At 46.3% G+C, this 14,175-nt stretch overlaps 1 protein-coding gene across 4 annotated transcripts; it reads right to left on the bottom strand.

Annotated features, from left to right (window-relative positions):
* Nucleotides 1–129: 129 nt before the first annotated feature.
* tnip1 (TNFAIP3 interacting protein 1) lies at nucleotides 130–13,650 on the bottom strand. 4 transcript variants are annotated; one of them, XM_084695105.1, is made up of 19 exons: nucleotides 12,201–12,254; nucleotides 11,530–11,608; nucleotides 10,757–10,940; nucleotides 9,750–9,899; nucleotides 9,360–9,442; nucleotides 8,926–8,985; nucleotides 7,944–8,156; nucleotides 7,465–7,559; nucleotides 6,857–7,001; nucleotides 6,412–6,504; nucleotides 6,216–6,281; nucleotides 4,553–4,684; nucleotides 3,824–3,952; nucleotides 3,579–3,713; nucleotides 3,357–3,482; nucleotides 3,162–3,245; nucleotides 2,624–2,761; nucleotides 2,229–2,313; nucleotides 130–2,003 (listed from the first exon to the last, which is right to left on the bottom strand). In XM_084695105.1, the coding sequence occupies exons 2-19, from the start codon at nucleotides 11,566–11,568 to the stop codon at nucleotides 1,939–1,941; spliced, it is 2,022 nt and encodes a 673-aa protein (XP_084551231.1). In that variant the 5' UTR covers nucleotides 11,569–11,608; nucleotides 12,201–12,254; the 3' UTR covers nucleotides 130–1,938. The 4 variants fall into 4 exon arrangements, with proteins under 4 accessions (XP_084551231.1, XP_084551370.1, XP_084551303.1 ...); XM_084695244.1 differs by lacking the exons at nucleotides 11,530–11,608; nucleotides 12,201–12,254 and adding an exon at nucleotides 13,560–13,650; XM_084695177.1 differs by lacking the exon at nucleotides 11,530–11,608 and having other exon boundaries at nucleotides 12,201–12,284.
* Between the last annotated feature and the right edge of the window lie 525 nt (nucleotides 13,651–14,175).

The raw sequence follows: 14,175 nt of genomic DNA, 5'->3' as shown, positions 1-14,175 counted from the left end.
TATATGTTCATATATGTTAACACATAAGATCACTTTTTAAATGTTAGATGACGCAGGCTTAATTTAGTGGTCGGTTGACCTCAGCCAAGTCACTGACAACGCAACAACAAAAATAACCAGACAAAAATGTTAGAAGACATTTAGAATATATTTAATTATTAAGCCAGTCAAATACAAAAAGTTTCACATAAGATGTGCTTTTGCCTACTGCAAAAAATAAAATAAAATCAAAACTACAAACCAGGAAAATACAACTGCCAGTAATTACAGCATACCTTTCAAAGTGCAAATCTTCTGATGTCTCAATTCAACTTGGACCAATTTGGAATTATTTGTATCCATTCAGTAACATGCTAGTTTTGTCCTAGCGTATTTACACCCAAAGAAAAAGGACTCCCATCATATCATGTGTTACACACTCCTTGGGGCAGGGTCTACATAAACATATACATCAGCTAGTCACTATTTTCAAAGGAGAAACATTCCTTAACTATGGAGACAGTGGCCACTGCCCCTGTGTTGGAGAGGACTGAGACTTGAGTTGTGGGCTAGTTTGACAGTGGGTCACGCTGGTTCACAGGTCAGTCGGGCAGGCCTGGGTCAGTGTGAGCATGCTGGCCTTGGAGGTAGATGGACAGTCACCATCCAAAGACATCCAGGCAGAGTTTCTCAGAGGTGTTCCGGTTTCATGAGGCGATGTGTCTGCAGCTCGAGCAGCGGTAAACAGCTCCTTTCCTCACTCAACATGGATGTTTCACATGTCAACAGCACCCTTTTTGTATGGGATAAACATTTACATTCAAACAGCTGCTACAATGCAGGAATACAACACTATCGAGACCAAACGTTTAAGATCAACCTTAATAACTGACAGGTCTTTGAAGCCCCTGTATGGTCCAAGTAGCTACTGTAGCAGGTAAGAAGAGGATGTGAGGAAAGGAGACAGTTCAACACTACTGTGCCACGGCATGGCTAGCCCAAAACCACCAACGCTCCGCTGCAGACCCCCCCCCCCCACCCCCCGTGTGTGTGTGGACTAACTCCCTCAGGCTATGTGATATCGTAGTATGGAAACAAATCAATTATGCCAAAAGTAAAAATGTTGGAATATAATGAGGTTAGGTCCATCAGGTGGTTCCATGAGAAGAATCGTTTTAGGTGTGTGGGTTCATGTTGATGTGTTAGATACAAACATACAATGTCAATGGCTACAATATATTGGGAGTACATCAACGACATAGAAAGAACAGCATTACTAAAGACCATGGTTTTACATGTAGTCAATGCCACTATCAAAACTGTAGATTAAAAATAAGTTATCAATAATCACAACCATGTTTTTGGTATGATACCATCAAAACTTGTTTCCCAAAATGTTAGTATTTCAACAATCACTTTTGAACAGTTACACGTATGGTACAGTTCTAGAACATCAATGGTACAGAACAAATCATCTTAAATGAAACATTCACATTACAATTTCTATGACTCAAAATCCAAGGCAATGTACCTGTATATAATTACGCATTATTGGAACGCCTACAGCTAATCTTGTCATTTCCGTTGGAGAATGGCTCCAACAAAAACTATGCAATGGTAAAATGACATAGGTATATTGTCTGAAAATGTATTTAATAATTCCAACCTATTCAACAAATGACTTCAGTTCCTGCATAGAATCATATGAAGCAAATATTGAGTCTTCAAAAACAATAGTTAAAAAAATCTAAATAATATGTATATATATTTATATATATTCAGAATAGAGAAAACAGTGTTTCACAAATAGGCTTATAAAACGCAAGTATAAACAACATTACAATCGAATATCTACAGTTCAGTAGGAAAATTATAGTTGAAATCACACCTTGTCAACTCAAAAACAAACTTATTCATGCTACTACCCCAGCTCCGACGGCTCATCGGACAGCAATGTGTTTAGTGCTTTCCAGGGTCCATGTTCTGTCGCTCCCTTTTCCCAAAGCCTGCCGTGGTGGACTGATCTGCAGGAACAAAGAGGCGGCAGAGCTCTTTAAAGAAAGAGTATGGTGGAAGAACAGTAGAGATGTGACAGGAGAGGGAGAGAGAGAGAGGGGGGAGAGAGAGAGAGGGCGAGAGAGAGAGAGGGGGGGGGAGAGAGAGAGGGGGGGGGGAGGGAGAGAGAGAGGGAGAGAGAGATAGAGAGTTGAGGCACAGACAGAGATAAAGCCATTGCCCGCTGGGTGTACCTGCATTCTCCGGAGGGGGCCGGGAGCCCTCCCCTGCTCCTCGGGGGCCCCGGGGCTGGGGGAAGGACGACTGCCAGGGGAACGCCTGAGGGCGGAGAGAGGAGCACCCATCAGCACCCATCAGCCTAGCACACTCAACCACTCTAACAACCACGTCCGGCTCCAATCACACTCCCGCCTGAGAGCAAGAGACAGCACCCGGACTGTCCCCCTGCAGGTCTCTGCCTGCACTCTAGGCCCTACACTGGGGCCCTCCAGAAGTCTACAAGTCTGCATGCAGGTGTCTCGTTCTGCCACTGCAAGAGGGCATGGATGGCCTAGGCTGGGTGGGGCTCGGGGGGCGCACAGCAGCCCAGCCAGAGCTGCTCGACGGGCGGCCGGACAGAGACCCTTACCGGGGTGACAGGTTGGAAGTCTCGTCCAGGGGGCGGGGCTGCGGCGCCGGCGGCGGCAGCAGCAGCGGCGGCGCCGGCCGCGTTGGGAGCCCGGGGAGGGAAGTGGACGGGCCAGCCCTCCAGGCCCTGGGGCCCCACCTGCACAGAGGGACCAGAGCAGGGACGGCTCACTAAGCTGGACGTGTGCCTGTCCTGATGGGGACGGGGACGCGTGGCCACCCCACCATGGTGTGGAGGAATGGGAGGGGGGTTGGGTCTGTTGGTTTGTTTTTTTACTTTTAAACTACCCATCCAATGGATGGATGGATGGATGATCCACCAGCCACTTGTCAGGATATCCGGTTGTTCCTACTAGACATGAGTGGATGGAGCATGGAGCAGTACAGACGATGTAATGTCCTGTGTTTTCAGCACGGTCGAGTTTCCTTCTCTCTGTGAGGGATCCCTCTCTGGCCACAAGGGGGTGCTGCTGCTCTAGCTTGACCAGCCCTAGTGAGGGTGACATGGATTTGGTAGAAGGGGTCCAGCCAGTACCTACCTGTTTGTGGTGCTGCATCTGCAGTCTCTCCAGCTTGCAGCGCTCCGTGCGCTCTCTCTGACACTCGTTCTGGGCCTGGTGAAGCTGGGGGATAAACCAAACAGACCCCGGGGTCAGTCCCTTCAAGGTGCAGGTTTTGTCAAACGGGTTTTGAGGGCTCACACAAGTCAAGTGACATCCGTGCGCGTGGCTAACCTGATTCGTCAGATTAGTCATCTGACCCTGCAGCCTTTCCACCTGCCGCCTCAAGTCTTCCTTTTCCTCGTTCATCCGCTCTCTATCGCTCCTCTCTTTCCTGAAGTCTTCCTCGAAGATCTTTACCTGAGACAAAACGGGATTTAAACAAAGGACTGATTCTGTGTGCATTCATCACATGTTTTTGTTTCGTTTGTGCGTATGAGCAGGGATGTGTCTTACCTGTTCTTTCAGCACTGCAATTTGTGTGAGCAGCTCCTGCTTCCTCAAGTTGCTGGCGCCATCGCCGTGGTTACCCTGCCCGGGTGGTTGTTGGGAGGAGGAAGGGGGGTGTAGATTCAGGGCCTCCTCTAAAGCCTGACAGAGATGGAGTCAGACAGAAAAGACACAGGCTTTACACACACGTTTCTCACACACACACACACACGCTTCACACACACACACACACACACACACACTGTCCTGACCCTGTTGAGGCGTTGGATCTCCTTCTCCTGGTACTCTCTCTGTTTGCTGAGGGGCAGCAGCTGGTCTTGGAGGTACCGAACCTTCTGCTTCAGCTCCACCGTCTCCGAGTTCAAACACTCCTTCTCCCCCTGAAACACACACACACACACTTAGCGCACGCAGGCCCAGGGATGGGTACTTAAAAGGTCTCAGCTCGGGCTCGCCAGACTTCATTTTTTTATTGTTCAAATCGCGACGCGTCATTACGTAGATAAGCATCACCGTGCAAGCCATTTAAAAAGAGAATCACAGATCATATTCCAGATCAGACTGGGATCCACAGAGAGCCGTGTGCTGCCAGAAAAAGCCTCACGGTCACAGCAGAAGTGCTGGGGAAAGTACAGGAGCTATATTCAACCCCGAAACCATAACAACCCTTTGATTGATCCAGGTAACAATGACGAGGCGAAAGCAAACACGCCGTGCTCAGTACAGACATGTCAGGGACAGCGGTAACGTCATGTTGGGAGCAGACACACCCATGCCGTGCTCAGTACAGACATGTCAGGGACAGCGGTAACGTCATGTTGGGAGCAGACACACCCATGCCGTGCTCAGTACAGACATGTCAGGGACAGCGGTAACGTCATGTTGGGAGCAGACACACCCACGCCGTGCTCAGTACAGACATGTCAGGGACAGCGGTAACGTCATGTTGGGAGCAGACACACCCACGCCGTGCTGCTCACCTGCACGTTCTCGATCTTAGACTTGGCCAGCAGCAGCTTCTTGTCGTAGTCCCGTTGGCGCTGTTCTCGCTCCGCCTCCAGCTCCAGCACGGCCTTCTGGGAGTCGGCAAGGCGCTGCCTGAGGTCTGTGATCTGAGGGGAACCCCAACATGTGAACCCCAGGAAACACCTACTACACACACAATCAGACAGTATACACACACACACACACACATCTGGACCCTAGCTAAAGGCCCCGTCACACCATAACGTTAAGGTCAACGTTCTATGACGTTACAGGAAACGATAGTAATCGTCCACGGTCGCTGGGATAGCGCCAGAAGAGCGCTGTGTGGACGCTGGTAATCGGCGGAGAACGGCAAAGAGCATTCTTCAACGTTTCGTTTTAAACGCGGGATAACGCTGAAGAACGCTTGTGGAACGTTGGACTAACCTTGCACGCATTATGCTATCGTTAGTCAGTCGTTACCCTAGCGTTACTTGGTTGTTGAAAAACGGGTATAAAACGGGCGTTTTACACACGCCAGCAAATGCTACTCTGTCGTTATTCACACGTTAGTCACACGCTCAACACGCCCGTCTAACGTTGACTAATCGTTGGTCGTTGCGCCCCGGTGACACGTCAACACGCGCTGATAGTTTTCAGGGGCGTCTTACTTGGTCGCTGTTGCACGCTCCTCCTGCGTCAGTCCCACGCTAGTCATGCGTTTTGGTCACACGTTAGCCACACGCCAGATGTGTCCACCTCGCCCTAGAACGCTCAAAATTGAACGATTCGAACGTTCAGAGAACGTTGACCCGAACGTTCTGGTGTGACGGGGCCTTCACACTCAGGTACTGGAGGTGCCATATCAGTTTCATTTCATGCAATCACCTTCACTGCAATCATATTCAAAAGAACAAACTGTCAAACAGCTAGAGAGGCAAAACTGAAATATGAATGCAGATGGGGACAAAAAGGAGATATTTCTACATTGAGAACCCAGCTGAAGTAGACACACGCGTCCTGTTATGTATGCGGCCCTAGGTTGATGACGCAAACGGAAAGCTGTGTGAGGAGGGTTACACGGTGTCCCCACAGACACTGTTTGCTCGTGTGTGTGTGTGTGTGTGTGCGCATTTGCGTGTGTTTGAATGTGGGAGGAAGTGAGGGAGGATGAGCGTGTGTGGGAGTGTGTGTGTTTACGTAGGTGTCTGTGTGTGTGTATGTGTGTGTGTGTGTGTTGGCCTGCACCACAGCAGGAAGTCAGCGGGTACTGCCGAGAGGTGAGGGGAATTCTGGCTGAGGTGTGAGATGGCCCTGTGGTCGGAGAGCACAGTCTGTACCATCCGCAACGCTCAACCTTTTCCACCCCTCTCTCTCTCTCTCTCTCTCTCTACTCTACCATATGAGCGCAGTGTCTGATGTAAAGAGCACTTCAAAAGAGTCCTCCTGAATATTCTCATCGAAACACCATGAAGCTAGACCTGGCTTCAGTTTTGTATCATAGAGGCAGAGTAGTCGCTGATGTATTCCATGAAGTTACAGTACAATAACTGTCTCCTGGCATTGATCTGGAACTTGAGAACCCAGTTTCACACACCACAGGGCATACGTGTGAAACTGCCCTGAGATCAGGGCAGCGTTAAACTCAACCTACACAATACATGGACGTTATCGTACCTTCTGTTCAAACTGGGACTTCATGGAGTTCCACTGAATATCCCACTGCTTGTTCACCTCCAGCACCTGACAGGAGAGGGGGGGGGGGAAGAACCACAACAAGAACTCCAGGTGAGAACTTCTCCACAGAACGAGTCCATCAAATAATATATAGTTTTTAACGACACCGACTTCTCCCATGTGGTAGAGCACTCACATCCTTTCTCTGCTTCTCCAAAAGCTTGATCTTCTTCTCGTACACCTCCGGTTCACACGGCTTGGTTGGAGTTTTCTCTCCAGCTTTCCCACTCTGAAGGGATGTGAAACACTCGTGAATCTCCCTTCACCTCTCCACAAACACACCTAAAAGAACTACCTACTTCTGTGTTTAGAACTGGACACAGGGCCGGACGTTTTTTTTAGAAATAGCTTTTTTTTGGAGGGGGGGTCCCAACCAATCGCTAGGCCCCAAACAAACAAAAAAACAATTAGTTTGATTATTGGGTCAGCCAGCCCTGACTAGACACATTGAAAGTGCGTCAACCAATAACGACCGCTTGTGTTCAAGAGAACATTTAGCTTCCCACGCTCCGCTCTCAAAACGCATTTGCTTTGTATTTCAACAAACAAAACACCCGTTCCTTCGGGTGATATCTTCATACCTTCTGCGGCGTGGAAACCTCCATCTTGGATCGTACACTGGGCGTTTCCTCTTTGGCCGGCTCTTCTTTGGCCTCGGCAGGCTCACCCTCCACCGGAGCTGCTCCTTCCCCGGTGACCAGCTCCTTCAGCTTCTGGTTCTCCTGTCTGAACAGAGAAGAAGACAGTAAGCCTCAGCACTCAGAAACCTACCCCAGAGCCTAGCAAAGTGGCTTAGCAGCAGGATTCTTCTGGGAAGAACCTAAGGTACGACAAGGGGGAATACTGGAACAGTGCTCTACCAAAAACGAAAGCTCTGCACTTTTTGCTGATCTGCGCACGGTTGCTTCTTTTGGCAAGGGCATTAGACATACTGCAACAGGCTCCATGAGGGAAACTGAATCCCACAGGTAGAAATTCACCTTGATGATTGTGAAAGCAGCCGCGGCAAAAAACGAAAACACTCCACATGGATGGGGTGGTCGTTGACATAACAGCGAAAAGATGAGGAGAAGTGAAAGTCCTTTCAGCAGCGGAGTGAGTCGTCATCTGGCCCAGAGACAACAACAGCCGTCTTGAAAGGGGGTGGGGGAGGTGAGGTTGGACAAAAGTCAGGAGGAAAGACAGTCACCTGAGTTGTTCCAAGTCTCGATTCCTGTACTGAAGATCCTCCTCCATTTTCTTTCGAAGTTCGTTATTCTCCTGCCTCAGCTGCTCACACAGAGTCTGGAGGGAGTAAAACACCACTGGGTCAGAAACAAGCCTCTCTCACTGCCTCAACCACCTTCCCTCTCTGTCATTTTGGAGATTCTGCAATAAATGCTACAGTAACAGCTATTTCAAAATAACTGTCATGTTTGAGGAATAAACTTGGCTTGCAACGGTTGTCCAGAAAAGTGAAATTTCCAGTATTGAAAGCAGTCAGCTCCTGTGGCAGGAACTGTCCTTGGGGAGTTTTTACTTCCACTAGTTATGTAAAACTGAAGCCTTCTCAGTTCTGCCTGAGTCTTCTCGGACACACAACGCGCAACAGGTAGTCATTGAAACAGCCTGGTCTGTTTGTCAAACTTGAGGTCTCCATTCTCCTGTCTGTGTGTGTGTTTCTCTGACCTGGAGAAGAGAAGTCCTCTGCTCATTCTTCTGGACCTTGGAGGACAGGTGGTGGAACTCCACGGCCATGCGGCCCAGGTGAGCGAGCAACTGGTTGGGGTTGGACTCCTCGGCAAAGATACTGAAGGAGCTCTCCAGTCTCTGCAGCTGGCTGGCCAGTTCCATGTTCTCTTGGGGTGCGTGTGCGGCCCCTGCCCCCACACCTGGCCCGGTCTGGAGGGAGTTAACAAACAAAACAAATACACATGCGTGTCAGTTTGCTCCATCTGTGCTGGGTGGGGATGACATACAAACAGCTCAGCTATCAGTAGGGACACACCATCGTACCATGCTGGGATGGTCTTAAGTGTAGCCTACATTCACATTCATCCTTTGAACATAGAAGGAGGTCCAGTTCCAGAGTGAGGTAGTATTTCCAAAACAGATTTTCTTCTAGCCCAAGAAATTTGTCTTTGTTCTATCAGCGCCAAAGGGAAATGGGTGTCTATTGTTGCGTTCCTGCAGTTCCTGATTTATGAGTGCCTATATAGTAAAAACTACACAGTAAAACCCTACACCTGTTGAAAAATATTTTTGCAATTATTCTTTCATTTGAAGGCTTTCCCTCAAGGTGTGTGTGTGTGTGTGTGTGTGTGTGTGAGTGAGTCAGTGGTGTGATTCTGGTCAGCAATAATAATCCTGGACTTTCCCCCAGTTGACTCAGTGTGGAGCTACCAGTATTGAGTTTGCTGTTGAGTCACTGTACAGAACATGTTCCTATCTGGAAGAAATTGCCATAAAGAGGAGGGGCTTCACAGCAAAGGAAACTTAAAGGAGTTATTTTCAAATCACATACGTTTGTTTCTTTTTCTTTACTCTTTTATCCAATTGATAGCTATTATGAATGTAGAGCTTGTATAGTTTAGTTCGGATTACAAGTAAAGCTAAATATTTACCCAACATTCCCCAGCTGTTAGGGTGACCTAGGAAGTTGGGTACTTACTACTACTTGATCTGGGCCCTTCTCTTCCATATTCACCAACTCAAATTCCGACAAACCCTCCTACAGGAAACAAACAGGTCAACAGTAAATGGCTAATCGCAGGAACCCAGTCTCTAACATTCAAAACAAACGTATAAAAGTCCCAAGGGTTCAAAGCCCAACACCTCAGTTAACTGTTCAGAATGAATGTTGGCTACTTTCAGTTTGCACGGACCAAGCAGAGATAAAAACAAAAAAGAAACTTAAAAGAAAAAATGGCATTCAGCTACTTTTATGAGTATAAAAAACTCCAGGGAACACATCAAGAGGATGTACTGATCCAGTCATCTGTGCAAACTTGCTTCGTAATATTCATCTGGAGCACATTAAAAACTTTCAGCACAATTATCTCCGTGCCATAAAAGGCTTCTTGGTAGAATAGTGTCTCAACTCACACAGGGCTGCTCTGGCTGGAGAGCCTTTCCTGCGTGGCTTGCCTGGGTCTCTCTCTGGTCAGCACCCAGGGGCTTACCTTGAGCTGAAAGGTTAAACAGGCATGAGTCCTGGTCATATGACAGGGAGAACAAGCTAAGTCATGATCTCTGAGGAACACAGGGGAACAAGATAAAAACAATAAATAATCATAATAAATGATCATATAAGTAGGGAAAAACATGAGCAGGGAAGTCATTTCAGAAACGCCAATCAGTTTCCGATGAATTGCGGGCACTCCTAAACAAGGTAAATAAGTGTATTAAAAGCTATCAATTACGTCGGCAATCGTCAAGTAAATAATGGTGGTGAAAAAAATATCGGGTCGGACCACGAGAGCGGACGACGCGTACCCCGTGTTTCCGTCTGGATGGGTCCACCCATACACAGGCTGGTGGCGTAGCTGGAGGTGGAGGACTTGAGGGCCTCGTTGTCTCTCACCAGCTCCTCCACACGCTGACGGAGCCTGCTGGCCTCTGACTGGGACTCCTCCAGGAGCTCACCTAAATGGCAGAAGTTCCCCTTCATTCATTCATTCATCCATCCCCCTTCTCTCTTGTCTTGTCAGAAGCGGACAGATGTGAATTTCCTGTTGTTTTATGTTTAAAAAATCTATGCGATCCTACAGAATGACAGGTAAGTCATTCTAACACGGATGCAGTGTTGAACAGCGTCTGTGTCAGCTGAGCAACTATCATGTTGGTTAGGCAGCATAGATTTGCCGTGGGACATCAACAGGCTGAAGCGGTTGCCTTTTCGGTGACTCATGACTCTGCCCCTTAGACACACACAGAGGAAAGGCATTCACTGGAAGCATGACATGAGAGCGCATCGCCAAAGACCTGAATCAGGTTTCACTACATTCCATCAGAGACAACCACAACTCAGAAAACCATGTCATGGTTCACAACATCAGTCTGGTCAGGGGCGTGTGCTGCTGTCAAGGTTACACCTCGGTGACAAATTGATATTTGTATGATTAACTGAACAGAATTGTGTCTCCTGTCAGTTGTAAATGTGTGCCTTGTATTCATGGTAAACAGAGTAATTCCTGTAACCTTTGCAGCTACAATCATTCAAATAAATGGTCAAGTTCACCACAAAATAGCAGCAAAACCTCAGGCTGTATGTTTATTTACTATAGCTTACCCTCTGTCCCCAGCTATGTGGGCAACACAAGTACTGTACTGGGGAACGCAGAGCCATCAGCAAGATAAGATGATGCTCAGCTCAATCCATCTACCCGTTTCTCACACCTGTCTCCTCAGACCCCCCCCCCCCCCCCCCGACACACACACACACACACACACACAAAACTTCCAATGAGCTAAAAAACCCAGCTCTAGACAAAGGGTCTTACCTAAGCTCTTCAGGCCCTTCATCCTCTCCCTCAACACGCTGTTCTCCTCCAGGAGCAGCCGGTAGCTGCTCCCCCCTCCGGCCTCCTCCCTGGCCTTGGCCTCACCCCCACCCGGGTCATAGATGCGGTACGGGCCCTTTCCTTCCATCGCCACCGCCTCACTCACCAGGCACGGAGCTCTAAACTGCAGAGACAAAACATAAAGGTCACTTGTTGTTGTCATGGTGGATACGCCCTAGACTTGCAAAGTATATAATTAGCCCGCCTTTGAGCCTGGCACTGTACTGAAAGGGAAAAAATTGACAAATAAGGGATGTTTAGGCTACCTTTTGTATGAACACATGGCATATATCCAGAGAGAAAAAGCCCTAAAGAGATATTAGTAACACAACATATTTGTTTTTGTTCCCCGCTTTACACCATTTACAATGCAAAGGTACATATTTGAATGCCAGCCATTAAAGGGGACTTCTGCAAATCTATTTCAGGACACAATTAGAATAGGCAACACCATTATTCCATCAAGATGATCAAAGATGAAGCCTTTTTTTAAGTCAGCATTGTCATAATAAAACACGGACGAGTTCAGCAGCCAAATAATATAGCCAGCATGAGATGAAAATCAAGTACATGGCATGCCAGTTCAAGCTGTCAATCAACACAAAGCCTTTACACAATGATACAGTAAACATGATAATTGCACATGTATGTAGAGCCGATGGTACTGCAGACGGGATGGGAAGCATAGCTTAGGCACCATGAAGTGAATTTACCACTTTGTCTTTTCGGCCTCTCTTTCTCTCCTCGTTCATTATTGATTAGAAGTATCCAGTCCAGCTATGGTAACGTTACCTGATTAGAGATGGACATGGCAAGCGAGCATCGTATTATTAGCTAGCTAGTTATCTCTAGTGCTATCTGGCTAACAAAGCTCTGGCTAACAAGCTATCACAATCGGATTCACGTAAATAGCATCGTTCTGTCTCCAAGCCCGCAAGCTAGCCTAGTAGCGTCAGCTGCGAGCTCATCGTCGGTGACATAGGCAAAGGATACTAGCACTATAAAAGTGAAACCGATATATCTGCTTAGTATAGTAGATAAACACACTATCAGTAAAGCTCGCCGTTACTGTTTCTCGTTTAAATGTCACTGATAAAAACATGTATGTGGCCAATCAGATAGCCTAGAGACTTGAGATAGGACTGAATGCTAACGTAGATAGCTACATAGCAAGCGCAACTGGTTAGCCCGGCCACTACTGCAGCAAGCTGAGTAGCTAGCTATTTAGCTAGCATATGACCAGCAAGCAGATCCTTTACGTCACACCAAATCAAGAGTCTGCTTCAAAACCTTTCCCTGTCCAACACAATGTCACGGTCATCAGATAGGTAATGTCATGGCAAAATAAGAACAAAGGAGCTTCTGTTTGTGTTAGCTCCACTACCTTTCAGCTTCAGTGGCCGCTTCGTCTGCCCAAACAAGACATCTAGCTAGTGCGGAAGTGGTCTGCTGTAACCTGGGAAATTCCACCTCGCTAACGTTGAAGCAAACATCCGTGTTTGACAGCGGAGCAGACCAATAGAGATGCTTTCCACAGTTTAAAGGACAGACAGGCAGAACTAACACATTTGCATCTATGCTTATAGCTGTAAAACAATTAAATAATAATGATCTCAAGTTCAGAGCTTTTAAATAGATAGTTTGCAGTGAAATATGTCCATTGTGATGAACATACATGACATGACTAATACATCAACAAGTCAGCAGTAGGCCAGTGAAACCAGTTCTATTGAATGCCAATTTTAAGTCAAGCGAGTTTGAGGTTATCAAGCGAAATGCAATGCACTAAAAGAGTCCTGGTATTCTAGGCAGACATTCTTTTCATTGTTTGTTGGAGAGCCCATTGAGATACTCCTAACACTGACATCTTGTGGAAACAATCAATAATCATACACAATATCTGGGCATTTGAGAAAGGGCTCTGTCCCAAGAAAGGTTACCAATACCAAACTAACCTGCCCCAAATAATGACCTACAACAAGGTCCCATGTCAGCTCCCACTGACCATGTTATTGCTTGTCCATAGACTGCTGTTTCTGAAATCTATAATGTGAACACACATGAAATAAAACAGTCCATCCATCTAGTATGCATTACGTCAAAGACACCAAGTTCTCAGACACTCATATACGGTGTAACGATTACACTCGAATCAATTGAACCCAGTTTTTCTTAGAAAATGTAATAGTGCAGTTGTAGAACAGTCAAGAAACTCGAAACACTTAATTACTGGTTACATTGAGGAAGACCCTCTCCAAAGCTAGAACTATTGGCGGAGTCGTACATTTCTATGACTTTACATGCTTTTTTTCCCCCCTTTGTTGGTTCAACAACATTTTTTAAACAACAATATTGGCTAATGTAAAATACACAGTATTCTTAAATTATAAAGCAGAAATTCACTGTTATGCAGTAAACTGTTTTTGTGTATGTGTGTGTTGTGTGTGCTGAATAGTAAATTCATTATTAGATTAATAGGAGCTAACCCTAACCCTAACACAATACAAAATAAACAAGTTCCCCAATATTTAATAATTTAAAGAAGTCAACTTATTAATATTTAAAAGTATCTTTCACCTGGCAAAGCATTTTAATTAAAACATTTAAACACTTTAGCACATATGAATAGGCAAAAATCTTTAGAAGAACAGAGTAGACAAATCATCTTTTTGACAAGACAGTGTACTGTATAATGAACATTTTAAAACGTAACTAAACTAAAAACATCTAAACTTAAACTCACCCACACATTCTGCTTGTGTCCGAGAGGCACTTTTTAAGGAAACTGGTAAATGGGGGAAGCTACTTTAATGTAGAGACATGGGAATTTCCCACATAGTGAAAGGCCCAGATATTCTCAGCCTGAGCTAGGGGGACCTGGTCTCTGTCCAACTACATGGCCTGCCCATAGTAAGCAGCACCACCATATGAAATATTGATTATCTGCTTCTTTGTTCTTTACTCCAGGCATTTAATAGAACTGCAATATATAGCTCAAACAGTAGTACAGGATCACTGCAGAACAGAACAAAGGTTCCTCTTACAAAGCTGTCAAAAGGAATAAGGCAGCAAACACGGTCATTTGGCATGCATTGCAAGGCCAACATCTGCTATTTTAATGTAATCCTTTAATGTGCACTCATGAACAACTTTTGAGACGTTTAAGACTGTGTATGCAGCGTCCTCTCTTCTCTGATATGCATTTGAGAGCTGCAGACTGTATCTGCTGCTTAGGATTCTGGCCTACTGCAGGGGATTTCCTCCACTCAAGTCATTTTTTCTTCTTTCCTCTTTTAACTCAAAGATGGCCTGACAACAGCTGCACTCACATACATACGCAAACACATTCATATGTCAAA

This window comes from Hypomesus nipponensis, chromosome 1 (assembly GCF_054491055.1).
Source record: "Hypomesus nipponensis isolate SF chromosome 1, ASM5449105v1, whole genome shotgun sequence".
Lineage (NCBI taxonomy): Eukaryota > Metazoa > Chordata > Actinopteri > Osmeriformes > Osmeridae > Hypomesus > Hypomesus nipponensis.
Note: the sequence above shows the minus strand (reverse complement) of the source record. Positions and strands in the feature narration are given on the sequence as shown.